At 42.7% G+C, this 19,619-nt stretch overlaps 1 protein-coding gene across 1 annotated transcript in view; it reads left to right on the top strand.

The window, feature by feature from the left end:
* The first annotated feature begins 437 nt into the window (after positions 1-437).
* The window catches only part of LIMCH1 (LIM and calponin homology domains 1), a 183,585-nt gene continuing 164,403 nt past the window's right edge, over positions 438-19,619 (top strand). Inside the window, exon 1 of the mRNA XM_050337872.1 lies at positions 438-778. Coding sequence (XP_050193829.1) covers positions 683-778 — 96 coding nt within the window. The 5' untranslated portion in view covers positions 438-682. The remainder of the gene's footprint in view (positions 779-19,619) is intronic.

The following is a 19,619-nucleotide window of genomic DNA, read 5'->3' on the forward strand; positions in this document are numbered from 1 at the left end:
GACTGGAGATCCTTGGGTGCTCCGTGCAGCAACACCGATTAACGAGGTGTTTAAGTCAGCAGCCGCAAACAGCGATTCGCCGCGTGCGGCTCGGTGCCCTCCGGGGGCTGCGGGTGGGGGACTTGCCACCGGGTCGTCCCCCCCGCCCCAGATGCCTCCTCCCCAAGCAGGGAATGCCTTGCCATCACGGTCCCCGTCCCCCACCCGAGGTGCCCGACTCCCCGCCTGCCCCCCCGCCCCCTCGGTCGCAGCGCCGCCCGCGATGCGATGCTCGCGGCGGGGAGGCGGCGGCGCGGGCATTTGCATGGGCTGAAGGCAAAGCGGCTTCGCCCGTGTGTTTTATTTTTAGCTGGCAGCTCAGGGCAGCGCAGCGCAGCTCCGCTCCGCCGGCGGGGCGGGCGGGGCGGCAGGCGAGGGAGGACCGAGCCGGCAGGGCGGGCGGGCGGACGGGGCACCGGCGGAGAGAGGTTACCGCAGGCGAGCTGCAGCCAGCCGGGCTGCGGAGCGCCGCCGCCCCCGGCTCCCGCCCCGGCGGCTGCGAGGCAGGGAGAGGCAAGGAGAGGCAGGGAGAGGCAGGCAGCGGCCTCCGGCGTCCCCCGCTGCGGCCGCGGCTCACCCCGGGCCGGCGGCTCCGTGCCTGGCTTCTCCCCCGCCGCAGCCGCGGCGCGCCGGGGCCCTGCAGATGGCCAGTCCTGGGCTGGAGCTGGGAGAGGTTCAGCCTCCTCCCGAGCCCCCCCAGCCTGAGCTGGCCTTCACCGAGGCTCAGAAGTGGATCGAGGTAAGCCCGCGGGATGGCAGGGATGCGGGCGCCTGTCCCTATCGGGGACACCCCGCGGGACGACCCGGTGTCCTTCCCTCCCCCCAGCCCGGGTTGCGGGGACTGTAGGCGTTTTATCCCGCGCCAAGCCCCTTCCCGGCCTCCCTGCCGCTCTCCCCAGCTTTCCTCCAGCAGCGGGGCTGACTGAGGTGTGTTTAAGCCCCCGCGCACGGTGCGCGCCTTTGGATGGGCCCCTGGCCCCCTCCCGTCTCTTCCAAACTTAATCTGTTAATCGCATTTCCCCTCCCCGCCCCCGGCGTTGGGATGAACGGGCGGCTGTAAACAGGAGCCGGGCAGGTGCGTGGAGGCGCGGAGCGGGCTCTTTCCCGTCCCGCACGGTGCTCCCGGTGTCGGCGGGGCCCCCCGTCCTGCCGGGAAGCGCCCGGCCCTGCCTCCCGCCGGCTCCCCGCGCAGGTACCGCTCCGCAGTGCGCGGAGGGCGGGCCAGCACCGCTGCGGGGCCGGGGACAGCCCTGCGGCCCTGCTCCCGTCCGTCAGACGAGCCAAAGAGAGAGATTTGGTCTCGCTCTTCAGGCAGGGCAGAAAAATAGATGTGCTTGCTGTTTGCTGCCGCCGTAAAACGCAAAGACGGGCAGGTGGTGGGTGAAATTTAATAGTTAAATATTTTGGCATGTGACAATAGAGACACTTTAAATAGCTCTCAGTCTGATTACCAGTACAGAACACGCATGAAGGTGGCATAAACCCAGATACCAGCATAGCAGCTCCCTTCAATTGCAGGCTTTGAATTTAATCTGCAGATTTTAGAAAGCTTCAGTGGATTGTTTCCTGACAGTGGTTAGGCAAATGGTTGTTAAAATGATTGTGACTTTAAGATTCCCTGAAGCTGTGTGAATTTCAGACTGTGATGGTTTACTCCAATATCAACCGGAAAGGTAATGCTGTGTCAGACTTCAGGGAATTGGCCCGGACACAGTAATCTGGCTGGTGTAGGACTGGAGGCAAAGGAATAACAAGGAATGTGAAAAGAAGGGCTTTTGTGCCAAGGAAAGGTGAGTATGCAGCCTGGAAGAGGAAGATTGCACTGCACATAAACACCATTTGTCTTGGGAAGATGAATATGACATTTTCTGTATAGTCTTCTATATGATAGGGAATCAAGGGAGACGCATGCGACTCCATCATACGTATGGTATAAAAATGTTTTGTGACCATGAGTTCTGCTGACTGCTAATGAAGCCAAGAACTCAGTGGTGAAGCAGTTCTCTGTAGGTAATAAAGCTGTGATCGGTCACTTTCAGGCATGATAATAATTAAGGGACTATAAATCTTCCTGTATAAGAGCAGAAACTTGTGGGTCAGGCAGAAACTTCTCTCTTGGGCAGTTTAGTCCACAGTTCACTGTGACATGAGGTCTCATGCCTTTATCTTGTGCTAACCCAGGACCCAGTGAACAGAGCAGAAGGGCTCTTTAACTTCTTGTGTCCTCCATGCAGGCACAAGGGATCCATGTGTACAAAGGAAGTTGTCTATAGCTTCTTGTGCTTCCTCCCCTTTTTAAATCTGCTTGATACATGGATGAAAAAGCTGTAATGTGCTGTTAATGTTGCCACCATTCCCTTGTGTGTTGGGAGCCTGGAGCATTGCTGTGTCTGTGGTGTGAGAGGGTAGCATCTGCCTTTCCAGCAATGCCCAGAGTTGATGCTCCTCAGACGAGAAAGGAGGAAGAAGCTGCCAGTGAAGCAAATGTGGCATAATTTGCCTAACATATTTTATTTCCTTTTAATCCTGGTTTGGCTTAAGCTCTAGAGCATGAGGGTTATTATCTCTTCTGAAAATCTGATCAGTATTCACTGTTCTAAATCTGGGTGATTTGAACTGAGTGAATTATGCTTGACATGTTAGTGCAAAGTTACTGAAAAGCATCGTCAGTCTTAAAAAGAAATGAAATAAAAAATTGAGGAATGATACAGGTATCAACATTCAGTGTGCCAAGCCCTATTGATTTGGATGAAAGAGAAATGGGGGTCATGTTGTGTCAGGCTACTAGATCCATCTGCTTCAGCTGGCTCTATCTCTCACCAATTTATTCTTTGGCCTAGAGACGTTAACAAATGTCCAGTGTGTTGTGTCTTCCAGCTCCCTTCTGACCATTTCAAATGATATCTCTCTCAAGTGAGAATAAATCACTATGGTTACAAGCAGTGCTGGTGGACCCATAGTAGGGAGAAGACAAACTAGTGAGGACGTTAACAGCTTAAAACCTGTCTTAAGCTGTAAAATAGTGCCATACAAGGAAACTGAAGTAGAAATGGATGGATTGAAAACTGAGCTTGCTGTGCATTTTTATTTCTGACAATTAAGTTGTGTGACTTGCTTGTTGAATTCTCATCTGGTTTAAATCCTTGCATGAGTGCTGTCACCATTGTGTAGGGCTGACAGGAATCCACGCTGCGGTCTGTAGTGCAGTTCTCCTCTGGTGGGGGGGAGAAGGGAGGCTGTCCTCTTTTTACAGAGAGCCAAAACATGAAGTAATGAATGTTTAAATCTGCAAGGATCAAGGTACTTCCCTTCCTCTGGTCCAGAGGTCTTAGGGGTCTTGTTTTTACTTCTTGGGTTTGTGACCTTTCTCCAGAGCTTGTCTTCTGGGTGCCAGAAGCCTTCTTTTTCCTCTGCCAGCATTACTTTAATCTGGCTGCCACAGGGTAGGGTAGTCTAAGTTGCAGGGAAGTTTGGGTGGATCCTTGTAATAATCTTGTCTCTCCCTGGAGCTCTGACCCAGTAGCACTGAGGTGTGCCTGAGCAGGAAAAAGGCCAGAGCTCTCTTACTGCCAAGGCTGTTTATATATTTAACAATCCATGTTTTGCAAGAGAGTATTTTAAGTGGTGATAGATTTGATCTCATCAGTGTGTTGCAGAAGATGAGATTTTGGAATTCTGTGGACTTTCAGCTTTGATCATGAGTCTACTGTGGGTAGGAAACCAGCGTTTGGGCTTGCTTAATTTTGCATAAATATCAACTGTGCATCCCACTGTGTAACAGTAAAACAGTCCTATCAGTTTAGTTTAGCTTGGCATGTGCTAGTTAAATGAAGAATGCCCTCTTAGTGGTGAAATGCACCATCTTAGTGGCACACAGAGGAATTAAAATAAAGGCACTGAATGAAAAACCCTGTGAGAGAGCTACATCGGTCTGCATTATTAAAGGTGTGGTATCTCATTTCAATTAAAGCATCTCAGTTTCACTGAAAGAATATATCCATCTTGTAAAGCCTAGCAGGTTACGGAAAAATAACAATTCTAATTTAATCGAACGACCTGTAATCTTAAAATGTTAAGGGTCCCCTTATGTGTGTTTAAACTAGAATAACTGATGGTTGAAAGAACATCTGTATAAACAGAGTTATTCTTGCTGTAAAGATTCATAGGAGAGTAATACTGTAATAAAGTCGCATTTAATGCCAGTGTAATTCCTGAGGGTATTGTTATCTCCTCATCGCCCCTCCTAGCCTTGCCTCATTAATATGCTTTCTCCTCATTGTTGAGACTTGGTTCAGTTAGGGATGGCTTTTCCATAGACTTATATTCCTTAGAAACTTTGCCAGCTGATAAGAATGCTTCCTTTATAGTTGTATGGTAATAATAAACAGGTCATGTTTTTCTGTCCCGTATGACCAGCATTTGACTCTGCTTTTCCCTCTAGATGTGTGTAGGCTAAACCCCATCAACTTCTAATACGTATGCTCCTTTTTTCCTGTATATATTCCCCTTGAGAATTCTCTTGATAAGGAGAAATTTACAAGCCGAAGGGGCTTGTTGGGTGTTTGTGGGTTATCGTCTTTTTTCCTTCTGGAAAAAAACACTTACCTGTGCTAGATTTCCATACTGAAGGTGGCAGTTCTAAGCTGGTAACAGTGCTGCTGCTTCTAGGAGAAGCCATGGAGCCATGTGCATTCCTTAGTGTTTCTGGATGTGTCACATCATACAGCAGAATATGCATGCCACTTCTGCTCTGCCTTGTCTGTGGAAGAGTATGAGGGGCATAAATCCAGGAAATTGACTCAGTCATGTACCAGGAGTCTGGAAACAAGGTTTTTATAAGTTGTCTATCTTTGGTGTGGGTAAAGTGCTGGAGAGCCGAGGCTCCCACTGCAAAAATGTAACTTAAAGGCAGTTGAAGGTAGTTCATTGACAAAATCTTTCCTAATTGGTGAAGAACTTGTTTGGAGTATTTGCAGTGGGGGCCTGGAACTTGAATAATGCACAAGTTTGTTTATGTGACCTTCAGAATGTGTTATGACACTTGAGGAACATCAGCGATAAAGCACTTTTGATTAAAAGTATTGGGTAAGCGAACTGATTCACTGGGTATGTGAGTGACCTGTGTCCCACAGGAGTGTTTCTGTTTTCAAATATGTGTAGACAACTACTCTTCCTTTGCTGTGAAGCTGATTTTAAGATCCTTGAATAGGGGCTCCAGTTCCTTTGAACATTAATACATTTCTTAGAACAGTGGTGCCTCTAGCCAGGTTGGGACCTTTGGGAGCCACTGCAGTCTTGCCGTTATTTGAATAGAAATGGGTCAAGCATTTTGACCAGCAAGCATTTGCAGAGAATTCAGTTTTGACTGCCTTATGAACATATGTGAATACAACTATTTAAGTGTAGAATGTTGCACCAAGCTCTAGAGACTGCATGGTTTTATTAACCAAGTATTGTAGAAAAGCTGTTGAATGAGTCTCCAAGCAGTGTCTGCAGTTAAAATTTCTCTGTGTTTAGCCTTTCTTTTCTTATTTTGTTCTTCTGCTGCTGCTGGAAGAGCATCTTACCTATATACTTTACATAATATATTGGATATGAATTTATTAAAGTGAGCAAGTGTACTGTCAGACTAGAAGAAACCTATGCAAAAGGCTTAGACAAGTTGCCTGCTTTGTGGACAGGATGAAGTATAGGCCATGTGTATCCTTCCTGCAGTGTCTGTAAGGCCACCATGAAGAGTCAAAAGATGTGTGGGTGGTGCCTGGTCCTAGATGGATGTGAATGCAAAATAACTTTACTGTACTTATAGTGACTGGACGTGGACAGGAATTCTTCCCTGCTATCTCTGCATCTCCTACTGGGCAGGGTTTAGAGACTGTGGGCAGGACAGATGGGATGCTCTTCATTCTGGCTAAGTTAGTCATTTCAGTGGAATGAAAAACTAAATAGATTTAAAGGTGGTGGAAGAACCCACCCAAACTCCCTGACCCTGTCAGAAATATTTTCTGCTCCCAGTTGCCTGCCAGCCAACCTCCTGTCCTGTGTACATGAACCCAGTTCCCTTGTCATGAGATCCGTTTAAGCCATGTTACCAGTAGCACTTGGCACTGGAGTAAGAATAACCAGAACAACAATACTATTGATAAAGGGATAATGTCAGGAAATGCAGGACTGAACTCTTAATTGTCTTAAAACTGAATTAATGTCTACTTTCAGTACCGAAATTTTAAAATAGGAGAAATATCTGCCCTTAAGACCAGTCTGGGATGCCACTATGCAATTGATGGTGGAGGTCAGTTAGTGCAGGTATGTAACCTCATTACATTTGTTCTGCTAGTGTTAACTACATTTTTTAATTAATTTTTTTTTAAGGCAAGCATTGGTCCTCTAGAAAGAAAGGTGGAATCTGGAGAATAAATAGTATGTTGATACAGTAGAATTGTTTTCTGTCTTCTAAAATGTGTTGGCTGATCTGGGAGGTGGTGTTTCGTGACAGGTTATAAAACTGCATTATCTTTTGTTTGGAAAATCTACCAGCCTAGAAGCTTTTTGTCCATGGATGTAAACTTCTGTGCATTGGTTCTCTGCAAACTTTCCAACAAGAACATTTTTTTAATGATGTTTCAGAAAAAGCCATTTATAGGGGTGAAAATGTCACTTAAAAGGGCAGCTGCATGGGGGAAGGTAAGAACATTCTGGCATGCAGACCATGAAGATCTAAACTTTCCCTTCTTCTCCTTCCAGGATGTCATTTAAAGAAGAAAGTGCTGTCTTTCCTTATCTCATTCAGTCCCTTAGATCACAATGAATGCAACAGCGACTCTGGCACTGGTACCATGACATCAAAATTGATAACTGAAACTTCTCCCAGCTATGTTAATCGCTGTCTTGGATCTGTGTCCTCGAAACAGCCTTGTCAGAATGCGAGAAACGGTAACACGCCCCAGCTTAAAATGAAGAAATCCATGCCTATTGCTGCCTGTATTTTATAAACAGCATAAATGTACTCCCTGTACCTGGGACAGGGTGGGGAGTGACTGCTGGGGCAGCAGCTCTGCTGGAAAGGACCATGGGAACCTGTGGGACACAGGCTGTGGTGTCCTAGTAGCAGGAGAGGTTACCCCTTGGTGATTTTCTGGAGCAGGTAGTGATGGAAGTGGTTGGTTGCTTCTGCTTGGCACTTGCTAGGTCACACCTGGAATACTGCATTCAGTTTTGGGGCCCAGAGCGTGGGGGGACATTGGTAAGCTGGAGGGAACTGAGCAGAGAGTCCCCAGGCTGGATGGGACTGGGGGACTTGCTGTGAGAGAGAGGGTGATGGAGCTGGGCTTCTTCAGGAGAGGTGGATTTGTGGGCACATGGCAGCAGCCCCCCAGTACACCTGTAGGCAGGTTTTTGAGAGGGCAGAGCAAGGCACTTCACAGAGGTATGTGGCAGTAGAGTGAGATGCTTGTCATAAACTAAAGCAGGAAAAGTTATGGCTTGGCATAAGGAAAAGTTTCTTCACTGTGAGGCCAGCTGAACATTGGTACAGGTTGCCCAGAGAGGCCAGGAGAACACCATCCCTGGCATGTTTCATTCCTATTTGGACAAAGCTGGGGATGGCCTGGTCAGACCCAAGACTCCTGCCCTTGCACGGAGCAGGAGGTTGGAGCAGAGCCCTTCTGAGGTCCCTGCCAACCTTGTTATTCTGTACATCTATGACTGCTTGACAGTGGATGAGTGAACATCACTTAATTTTACTTTTAATGCCACTTTATTGGTTGCTTGTATTTTTGTAGTGCTGAAGAGCCTGTTTATATAAGCAAGATCCTTCTCTATACAAAAGCAAAACTCCTACAGCCTATGGCAGGCATCTTCAGGGTATGCTGCTGAGTTTCCTTTGTAGAAACTCCTCAAAGCACTGTAAAATGTGCTTGGCTTCCAGTCTAACTGTTTTTGCTAAACCTGTTTTATTTTAGCCTGTAAATATGTCAATCTGTAAATATGACCAATTTCCTTGGCTTGGTGAATTTTTTTGTTGTTGTTGTTATTTAATTCACTGTGCATTTCTATAATTGACCCATAAGGAATTTAAATTATTTCTCTTCCTTTTCAGATCTTGAGAAGATGACATCCAGGCTTAATTCTTGAGAATTTAGATGCTAAGTCCTTAAGAAGCTTTTTGTTTGTGATATTAGTTGTTTATAAGAATCCTTTACCTGGATAGTCACTGCACAGTTCTAATATAACTTGCTACTGTTAACTAGTTTGGGCTTTTTTAATTGTATGTGTACATAATGATTACTGCTAGTAATCCTTACCTTAGCGAAATGTCTAGCTTAACAGTAGAGTTAGTAATAGAGCTTGCATCTGATATTAAAATTCACTTAAAATAATCTAGTGAATTCTTGGAGAGGAAAAAAGAAAATCCACTTCATTTGCCCATTTTAAGAGAAACCCTATTTTGCTGGTTTCTACTGTTCTGAGGGCTCATGCCTAGTGTCAAAGACAGCTTCATGTTGAAATTAACTTTGACAAGCTAAGATTCTGAAAAATAATACTGCTGTGGCTTCTTGGCTCTGGTATCATCTTCAGTGATTAACAGAGCACTTCACAGGCTAAGGTGGAGCATGGTGGAGGCAGGGGAAGCAGTTTTTAAATTCTGCTTTGAATGGACGGATGAGTAAGGTAATAGAGAAATGCTCTTCAGTAATTGCTCTTTCCTCCACAATCCCTGGTCTGTGATGGAAATAAGACGGGGATTTCTGTGATGTGTGATCCCGCAGTGAGTTTCAGTAAGAACATGAAAGGATGTCTTTTCCTTATGCTGTTCTAGCATTCAAATTATCCCTAGTCTTTCCACAGTCTTCAGAAGAACCCCAGCCCTCTGGTTATCCACAAGCTACATGGCCAGTGACTGCTCATACTCTATGTAACCTAGAGAACCCAGGATTTCTCATCCTGATACTGTAAACACATTCCCTATTGTTTTCTTTCACATAGGTGTTGGTAGATCTCCATACAATGTTGCAGTCATGAGCACTGAAGTTCCTTGCTGGATTGCAGTATCATTTGAAAGACAAATTAAACTGTTACCTGCCTTATTCCTCAGACAAAATATTGCTGTGATTCAGGTTTTTCTCACCAACAGCGAGGAAGTGAAATCTGTAGAAAGATGGATACACAATGGTTCCCAAAATTTATTTTAGCTCTGATACATTCAGCAAAAGTGCAGGTCAAGGGCTTTAACATAGGGCAGTTATAAGGCCTCATAGCACTGTATCATGTGAATTCCCTTACGTGGGATGGGACTCTTGGAAGGAGAATTTGTGAACTGAAGATGAAGAAAAGTGTGGTTTTCTACTTCTGGAACTTTGCATTTCCAGAGTGGCAGAAAAAAGTTCTAAATGACCTTTCCACCAAAACCAGAAGACCAAGAAACTCAAATGAAATTTGTGGTTCAGGATCAGGTCACAGTCTGGCACAGAGCATTGTAGCTGTTGCTCTGACTTGAGAAGTGCCTTGCTTTTGTGTAAGCAGAGGCCAAGGCCCATAAATAACTGATTTTGAGTGGGAGCAGAATGCTTGCATGGCTGCAGAGAACAGGGGGCTGAGGTTAAAAATTTTATTGTGGTGCACTGTTTTCCATGAAATACACAGGGTTATGTTATGCTGTCATATCACAGCAGAGCTTTTGACTCCAGTGAAGTTTAGAGGTCCCAAATCCAAACCTATCCCTTTAGTCTTCATCTGCCTGTAAAATTTGAGGAGATTATGGAACTCATAATGATTTAATTTCTTGAATATCAGTGGTGCCTGTTTTATACCTGATATGAGTGTATTGGACACTCCCTTCCAACTCCACTTCCAACAAACACTGAAAAACCTTCATCAAAATGTCTACTGTATTAATCTAGAAAATTCTGAAAAAGAGATTTTTCTAAGTCTGCTGTCAGAGAAGGGAAGTTTCAGTGTCTATGGAAAAACACCAAAGTGTTTCCTCCCCCAGTTCATTTTTTTGTAATTCCTTGGTTTAAATATTAACTGCATGCCTTTGATGACAATTTTTCTTGTATTTTCCAAACTGGGGTTTTTTCCAGTTTAAAAAGGAACCATGGTGTGTTAGCAAAGGTCTGCTATTTGTCAGTGAGCATTTTCTGACTGGGTTTGGGAAAAGGGATGGAGGAGTGAGAAGAGGCAGAAGTGACTGCCTTGTCTCTGTCAGACTGGCGTGGGCAGGGATGCCCAGTGCTTCAGTGTGTTCAGCACTGAATCCCTTGGCTTTGTTTCTGTGAGATTGTTGTGATTCATTTCAGTGGGCTAATTCACATACATTGTTGCAACAAAAGCAACTCTGGAATTTTTTTTTCAGTCCAGAAGCATAAATGTAACTGTGTAATCTAAATGGGGGGAAAAAAAAAAAGATGACAACTATGTGAGTGGGATTTTTTTCTGTTTGTCCTTTTCCTGATTCTGATGAGTTGTTTTTAAAGTTGTAGTCTGGAAAAAGAAAGGTCCTGATTTGGGAGCATGCATGTACGATGTCTTGGCTTCTGCCAGTGTTTGGATTAATTAAAATAGTGAAGAAAATAAATTGTTTTCCAGAAAAGATTATAATGGCAAGGAAAAGGAGGTGTCATAATTAGCGAATCATAAAGGTGAGTCTTGCCTGTGTTCAAAGAAATTATATAAAAGCTTAGCCTAACATCCTACCCCTCCCCAAACCAATTTTTATTTCAACAAGGGGGCCTTCAGTTTTGGAATAACATGGAAAAAAACCATAAATCAACAAAGTTTAGGCGACTCAAATGATCCTTTATTAGAAACAGCTTGTCTCTTCTAAAGAGAAGCAAAAGTACCCTCTAAACATTTTAATTATGAACATGCAGATCTTCAGTCTTGCTAGGGCCTTGTTTTCTCTTTCCCTCAGATCAGTGCCACTCTACCCATGTCAATTCTCTGCTGAGGGTGCTGGGTTGATTGATGGGCACTTTCTGTCAGGGCAGGTACTTCTTCCCAGTGGTGATGTGGGCTGTAGGTGGTGTGGGCTGTAGGCAGTGCTGCACTGTTCTCTCGGGATGGCCCAGCCACATAGCCACTGCTGAAAGTGGAGGTGGTGCCCGCTGTGGGGTGGCTCCAGCACAGGCAGCTGTTGCATTGCAGTTCCTGGTATCCAGAGCCTCTTAGATTGGCACAGCACAGCTGAGGGTGAAATATGTCCTGTGAAGAGATCAGCTTAAAGGGAGCAGAGGGTGTTAAAAATAAAGCTGGTGAAGCTGCAAAGTAATTTCTCCTCCCTTGCTTATTTTTCAGTGGTTATTTTCTCCTGGGAAGCAGTCCTCAGTTAGATTTGCAGGTGTTCATTTGTTATGGGTGCTCTTTAAAGATGAACATCAAACTGGATTTATTGCAGCCTCACATATGAAAGATGCACTGCAGTTGATGGGAGGACCTTCTTGGTGGAATATCCTAAACAGAAAAGGATCCTTATTTTTATTTAAAAGTGCATCTCAGGAATAAATGCTTTGTTTCTTCATTCCTTTCCCTCGTTTTGCTTCTTGTTCATAGCTTCAGGGGAGAAAGAACGCAAAACTGTTAGAGATAGCTGTGGGATAACTTAATGAAAATTCACAGGGGTAGCTCTGAGGTGACATTCCAGTACAATATAATAAATAACTCATCTACCAGTGCATGTGGGATTTTATCCATTAGTTTCCATTCATTGTAGTTCACTAGTGTTTCTGATGTTGCACTGCTGAATAATAGCTTTGATTCTTTACTTTTTATTTTTGGATTTCAACCAAGACTCTTGAGTGCATATTTTGGTTATAGCAGATCCGATTTTTTTGTTTGTTTGTTTGTTTGATTTTTTGTTTGTTTGTCTGTTTTTTGTTTTGGTGGGTTTTTTTCTTTTCCTTTTTTTTGTTGTTGTTGTTTTAAAATTGTCTGGAGAAAAGTTACGTTTCAGCTTCCCACATCAAGGGCCTTGAAATCAATAGATCAAAGCCAGTGCAGACTTCTTGGAAGTGGTGCAATCTCAAACTGTGTTGAAAGCTTTTGTTCTTTGCCTTTTTCCTGTCTCTTGGTATCTCCCAAGAGAAGGAAGAGCATAAGGGGGGATCTCTGTGTTGGGAAAGGAGATTATTCCGTTATTTGATGCTTGGGGTACCAGGGCTATGTGACTAGAAGGAGTAGATTTCTAGAAGTAGCAGTGATGGCAACCTTTACACAGGATGAGGAGCTCCAGTATGAAGCATCAAAGTGACAGTTCCCATGGGGAACTGTGCTCCATATAGCCAGAAAATAGGTTCTATTGGAAAAAATTGCTGTTGGAGAAAGGGTTGTCAGTGTTAGCTATGGGCAGTGAACATTTTCCAGTGCATGCAACATCAACCAGGTTGAAGTTTTCTTTTAGGATTGAGAAGGAAAAGCTGGGCATCTCATACATAAAAAAAGTGAAAGAGCAAAACATAAGCTCCTCTTTTTGTGTTTGATGGAGAAAGAGAGTGTTTTAGAACTGTCTCTAGGACTGCTTTTGACTCAGAACTGCAACAGCATGCAAGCTGCAAGTGGTTGGTGAAGCAGATGTGATAGTCAACAAAGTTGAGATGCCTACACATCAAAAACTCTTGCTGGTGCTCTGTTGGGGATAAGCTTTCACTTCTTCAACAAAAAGGTAGCTGGAAAAATGGCTCTTCTATGATGTAGAAAGCTGCTCTGCTGGCAGGGGGAGAAGGCCACTCCAAATGTGCTCACGTATGTCCTTTGTTGTCCAGAGTTGTATCATGGTAGATTTCCTTAGGACAACGGCATGAGACGAAAAGAGCTGCTGTTTGACAATTCCTCAACAACCACTTGCATTTATGGGTTGCCATGAAAGTGCCGTGTAAACAACTGAGCTTGTCCTGAACTGAGTTCGTCCTACTCCTCAGAGCCATGATTTCTTCCTGCCAGAAATCTAATGAGACTTTTGGAGGGAAAGAGCATGTTTGGGAATTTCTAGAGTGTAGTAACTGTAGCTCTTTCACTCTCAGTGCAGTGACAGAACATTTGAACTAATAGGAGAACTACAACTTTGTTCTTATTAATAAAGCAAAATGCTTCTTTCTTGCTCATCAACAACCTCTCTGACTTCAAATATAATTTTTTACTAAAGGGCTTTGGATCATTTTACTTGCTGTTTGTGTGGGCAAGGTTGGGGTTTTTTTTGTCTGTAAACGACTGTCCAGTAATCCATCTGTTATTGCACAGCATTATGGGTAGCAAAAGGCACTCACTTGAGGCATCTGTCACATGGATGCTGCCAGCTGTCTGCATCCTATATGCCTTAAAGGCTTTAAATATCTTTATGTAGGACAATGATTATTGCAAGCTCACTTGAACAATTTTTGTGTGATTGATCATCCGTTCTCCTGGTGTCTTCATATCCTGGTGCTTATAGCTTCAAGGTTTTCCTGCTAAACTTGCACAGGAAAATAAAGTTAAAGAAATTTAGTTCAGAGAAGGAAAGAGGTGAGGAGGAGCAGTGTCTGGATAAAGAGCTTCAAGAGAACACACCCTGTAGCAGACACTTCAGAGAATATAAGATAGATCAGGCATTTCTAATCCACTGTGAAAATCTCTTTTTCCTCTGGGAAGTCCTGGTTGGAATGGGGATTTCAGGCCTAATCATGTTGCAGGGAAGATGCAGCTCTTTCTACTGGAAATATTTGATAGCAGTTCTGACTAGAGTAAGCTGCTCAGCAAAGCTTAATAGAGCTTCTCTGGTACATTGTTTCTGTGAAGTTGTTTCTTCAACAGTCCTGTGCTAGTGTTTAGTATTCCTTTCCACCTCAGTAGAAAGTTAAGAAGCACGAGTACAGACAATTATCAATTTACCAGATCATTTCTTTGGAAGACACTGGGACTCGACTCTCAAATTCATTCCAGTTATCCTGCTGTGTTTCTAAAGAGAACAGTTGCTTCTTTCCCTCTCTAATTCTGTCTTTCTCCTGCGTAAGTCCCATTTTTAAGGTAGAAGGTGCAGGCAGATTTTAGTTAAACTGTAGTGTCAGCACCTGCTTTTGCTTTGAGGTTTGTCTGAACAGCTCTAGGCAGTTGTTCCTCTTGTCAACTTGAACAGCATTTTATCCTCACAGCTGTTTTGCTGACATTATTCCCAGCTAGTTATTCATTGGGATTAAGAGCTTTCTGCAGCCAGAACTCTTTGCTGGGAGTGTGCTATCATTTGGCAGACCCATTAAATCAGTATTTCTACAGTGCTTAAAAATTTTAATTTGCCCCACATCCTTCATATTTGGAGTTCCAGTTTAACTGCCTTGCAGGCAAAGAGTAAAGATTTACTATAAATACCCTCATTTTTCCACCTTTTCCCCTCTTCCACAATATTTTCAGGCCAAAACCTTAAGAACTGGACTTTGCTAAGCTTTGCTTCTTCGTGAGGTACCACAGATATGATGTGTGTGCTTGAGGCTCTGTATACAACTGTTTCTTGAACACTGAGTGAAGTCTGTAAGCAACAAGAAGGTCACTCTCTGCATTTGTTAGCATTGTTCACTCCCTGAAGATGATTATTGTTATTTCCATATTTGGCCCCATGGGTAACATGATCCTGGGAAGAGAGTTACTGTAATGGTGGTGATGCTGCCACTGGTGCTACAACCTTCTCCCAGTGCTGGTGGTACAGGTGGTGTCCTTTCAACCCGATGTCTTCCTCCTTCATGTAGGTGGCAACAGCAGTTCTTGCCAGCACAGCTGGGCTGGGTGTAACTAGAGGAAAGTGCTTTGTGTTTTGGACACACTTTGTGCTTGAATGGCCATTTCTCTCACTTCTCTGCTGCTTGGCATTCACCTGCATGTACTTTGTGTCTTATGCTTTGGGAGCTCCAGTTTTAAGCTACTGTGTAAGTGTTCCTCCTGTAATTAAAATCAGTTATATTTTGGATCTGTAGCATAGTTTATCCTGGCACTGGTCCAGGCTGGATGGAGAAGCTTTGTTCCCCTATGCACACTGTTTTATTGATGCTAAGCAGGTAAAAGGAAGAACTCTGATTGGGGTGTGTGCTCTTGGAACATCTGTTTCTTTACTAAATATTTCTCACTGGCCTTGGATCTCTTGCATAATGAAGAGACTGTTAAGCATATGTATTAGTCTCTCATGGTCTGCATTTGATTTCAGCTCTAGTGTCACCTACTCACACACTGTATTTATAATTTTTGATGTAGTTCTAGAAAGAATCATGATAACCCCTTAATTTTTATCTTATCAATACCTTTTCCTTTCACTCATTTTATTTCTCCTGCTACCAGAGTGCATTGAATAGATTTGGTATGCTTCTGATGAGCAGTACTCTTGTGGGCTAGCCATGGCCATGGAAGGAGAAAACCAAAGGAGGTTTTTATTATTAAAAATAACAAAGTCTTAAATAAAAGGGCAAAAGAACTGATGTCCCTTTTGACAGGAGATAAATTTCCAACACCCTGTTAAGATAATGTGTGTTGTATTTTCAGACTTAACTGACTTTGGTTTAAGACACTTCTAATTTCAGATACCAGCCCAATTTTTTTTGGAAAATATTTGGCAAAGCAGGTGTTTTCACGTGTATGTTCTGGCACAACAGAATTCTGTCTCTGGAAGCACAGAATAATATTAAATAGTATTATGAAAGAATAAAATTCCTTGATACCATGTCTGTAATCAAAAGGTTCATCTTCTTAAAACTCACAACTATAAAAAATTACTTGCTCACTTAAATGTCATCAGCAGGAGGATTTACTAGCTAAGTTTTGAGAAATATTTTTTTCTTAAATAGGAGAATCAATTTATGTGTCCATCTTTCTCTCAAAGACCAAATAATTTAAATCCCGTTCCTTCTGTTTCTGCTGTCTTCTACTAGGCCACCGCAAGTATAGGTTTAGGGCCAAATTGCAGACCAAGCAGATGATTCAGCTAAGCTTGTTGGAAGTGGGAGTGGAATATGGCTTTCTGGGCCTTTGCTTTTGGTGCAATTAAAGTAGAAACTGCCAGCCCTGCCCTACAAAGCCAAAGACAATTGATGCCCAAAAGCCCACCAACTTGCTTCCATTTTCATTTTTATGAAGTAGTCTATAGAGATTCCTATGTAATATTTCTATTACTCATATTGCTTGGAGTTTGACAGCCTTTGAAAGTGGCCAAGACTGGATTCAAGACTGTAGCTCAAGATGATCTCTTTATTTAGTCCTTGGTTGAGAGATTTTGTAAGTTTGTGTCTTGAAAGACCATATTTTGTGTATTTCCACTGTTGGTGTCTCATTTCTTTATTGAGTCCAGATGTTTACTAGTGTTGTTTTCTAGCACTCTGATTTTAGAGTAGGTTTTGTAACTTTAGATAGAGTGAATCCTTCTGGTTTCTTGGTCGTTCCTGTTGTTACCTTAAGATTATACGCCTAAATTTTCAAAAGAGACTTACGATTTTACCTTAGAAATTTAGTATGCTAACAGTAACTTGGCATTAGCGAGTTTGCTGTCTTTTGTTGTGGGTTTGTGTTAGTGTAGCAGAAGTACATTATAAAACTGAAATGAGAAACAAAATTGTTTGCATTTTTTAAGTACACTGATGATTTTTTAACAATCTATTACAATGGCTTCCTGTACCACAGAGGTCAGTTGATATAATATTGCAGAGAGCTGAGGAAGGCTCTATTTATTTCTCCAAGAATACCTGACTTCCTACACCAATAGAGCTTTCATGTATACAGTACCAGAAACTCCAGCTTCACACCCTCATGAGCAGCAGAGATTGTAAAAAGACAAGTGAACACTAATGCAAATTGTAGTTTCCTGTATACATAAGATATGTCTGGGCTAACGCTAGAGTTTTAGCCTTCGCTAAAGCCCAGACAAACTCTTTGACTAGAGGACAGCACAACAAAGCTTCCTCATTTGGACTTCTAAATTTTTTCTTTACTGTTTTTCATTTCAACATATACTTTGTCTGACTGTTCACTCTTTTGGCACTTCATGTCCTGGCCTCTACTTGAAGCATTTGTTAGACTGAATTGGATATACAAACTTAAAAATGTTAAATTATGAAGAGGTGTGCTGTGTTCTCCCTGGGAAAAGATAGTTAGGTTTTTACTTTACCCATACAGTATGCAGCATCTCAGAGCCTGATTTCCCTGAAGACTGCTAAATGCAAGTGAAGTAAGAATTATCTGAGTAATATGTTTCTGTTTTCAGTCTTGGAGAACGTGATGAAATTTGCAAGGTCAGGCCTGCTAAAATAATACAATAGTGTTGTCTCTGCAAGCTCAGTTCTCCTTCATGGGCATGCATATTAAATACATGGTCACTGCTGTGTTTCTTCTGAGTATCTCTTTAGTGCACAGAATGAATAGCGCAGCTCTCAATGAACAGCTATTCAGTGTTTCATTTTCTCCTTACTGTTCAACGTGCAGTCCTATGCCATGTTCTTTGTGTGTAGTTCAAACCAAATTCCAAGCACAGAATTACTTTCTCAGACTTTAGTGGCGCTCATCACTAAAGTATCTTTGCAAAAAAGTTCTTTGCAAACATGAATCTTATTTCATGCCTTCACTGTAAGTACCAGGACTGTGGTACAGAGAAATTGATTCAAGACTGTATGCTAATTTGAGACTCTTAAGACCTTGTATTCTTTGCCATGTACTTAGCATTCTGTAGCATTACAGAGGCACAGCTATGGCTCTCTTCCATGTGCCGGGATGCCAGGCACTCATAGCAAATGAGCAACGTGTGACTACTAATCAGCTATCAAAAGCTTGGTATCAGTGACTGGACTAGTAACACCACTGAGGATAGTGGCACAAGCCAGGACAATATTCACATCTCAGATCAAGCATGTAGCTGACTGAAAGATAAGATCATCTCTTCAACTCCCTGCAATTCTGTCCTGCTTTTACTGTTTACAGACAAATTATACAGGCAAGAAAATATCATTGTCCTTGCCTGAAATGTTGATTTCTATGGCTTTCAATCTGTCTCCTGTGATATGAATGACGTAATGAATTTGTCTTGTTTTAATACCAGTTCTTTATTATTAATCATTCTCAGGCAGTTTCCTTTTCTTCTGTCTTCTCATTTCTCTCACTCTTGTACCTCACTGGACTGTGTGCTTTAAAGTTAGCACCAGCCTAAGAGAGACAGAAGTGCTGGTGCTGTTGAATCGCAAGATTTGGGACTTTTCCAACAGGAAAGAAGCAGGGCTGAAATGCCCTTAGCAAGGAAACCTTTTTTTTTATTCTATCAGGATACAGTTCTAGTGACTTATTTCCCTTGCTAATAGATGATAAACTGCTTCAATTATTAATACTTTCCTGACTAGCATTGCAGACCTTCTGTCTTCACCTCCCTGGATAAAAACAGTTAAAGGCTGTGTCCAACACAAATTTTTTGGCTCATTATACACATTTCAGCTGGAATATAACATTTTTCATGCTTATGATCACTTTTTGGAAATAAGAAGTCATGATGAATTAGGAGTTTTGAAATGACATGTGGTAGGAGAAAGGGCTGGGCAGGCCAGCCTGTAACATCTGTCCTGCTGTGTGGACATCATCTGCTCCTTGGTATTTTGGTTGTCTGAATTTTTTGGCTGCAGTTTATCATGTGAAGGTTACTAGATCACAATTTTTCTGTCATAAAGGCTGTGGAAGCTATCACTATCACTATGCTCTTCTAAATCTGCTTTATCTCAATAATGTCATCACTAACTTTTGTAATTAGAATGAAATAGATGCACATAATTTTTATAGTAGTGAAAGGAGAAATTAATTAATTTCTCTGTAATAAGGGGAATTGCACAGTAATAAAGGATCCATAATAAATTTGACTAGGAACTGTGATGAATTTTACTTCATCTTGGTAATCAATAAATCAATTCAGTGTCATGGAAGTAGGATGACTCAGAGTGCAAGTGGTATGTCTGGTGTGACCCACAAAACAACAATGCTTTTGAACATAACGTGCTAAATGTTCACAGGTAGTGGTCATTTGACAAAATGAAAGATCCTTGAATGAATATTGTGCAAAATAATCCAAACAAGTATAGTTGGCTTTTTTGCCTTTCTGTACCCATGGGACTTCTGTGGGCATGTATGAGTCCTGTTACAACGCAGAACAGTCAACGCAGTTGTAGGAAGAGTCCTGTCTCACGATACAACCCTTCAGTTGTAAAATATGCTGAGTATTTTTGAGACCAGCTGTTGATAAACATAGGTCCCACCAGCTGGTGATTCGTCCTGAAACTGGGAGGCCTACAGAGAAGGTTTTTGTTTAGTGTGCACAGAGGAACACAAACTATGCATTTAAAGTGATGCCACCTTTCCCTGTAGATAATTCTTGGAAGGCTCTGGGGACAGCCAAGTGACAGTATCACACTGAGGTAGAAGGGAAATTTCTGGCTCATCTTGGTGAATCATGGTTGAATCTGAAGAATGAATGCCTTGGAGATCATTCAGGTTTTTTAAAAAATTTTCTATTTGCAAAGTACATGGTGACCCTTTAAAAGTTCTGGTAAAAGCTTGGGCTTTGTATCTGTTTTTGTGCTGTGACTGTAATATGAACTGCTTTATCTCAT

Source organism: Myiozetetes cayanensis, unplaced genomic scaffold, assembly GCF_022539395.1.
Source record: "Myiozetetes cayanensis isolate MyiCay16 unplaced genomic scaffold, myiCay2020 scf7, whole genome shotgun sequence".
NCBI classification, from domain to species: domain Eukaryota; kingdom Metazoa; phylum Chordata; class Aves; order Passeriformes; family Tyrannidae; genus Myiozetetes; species Myiozetetes cayanensis.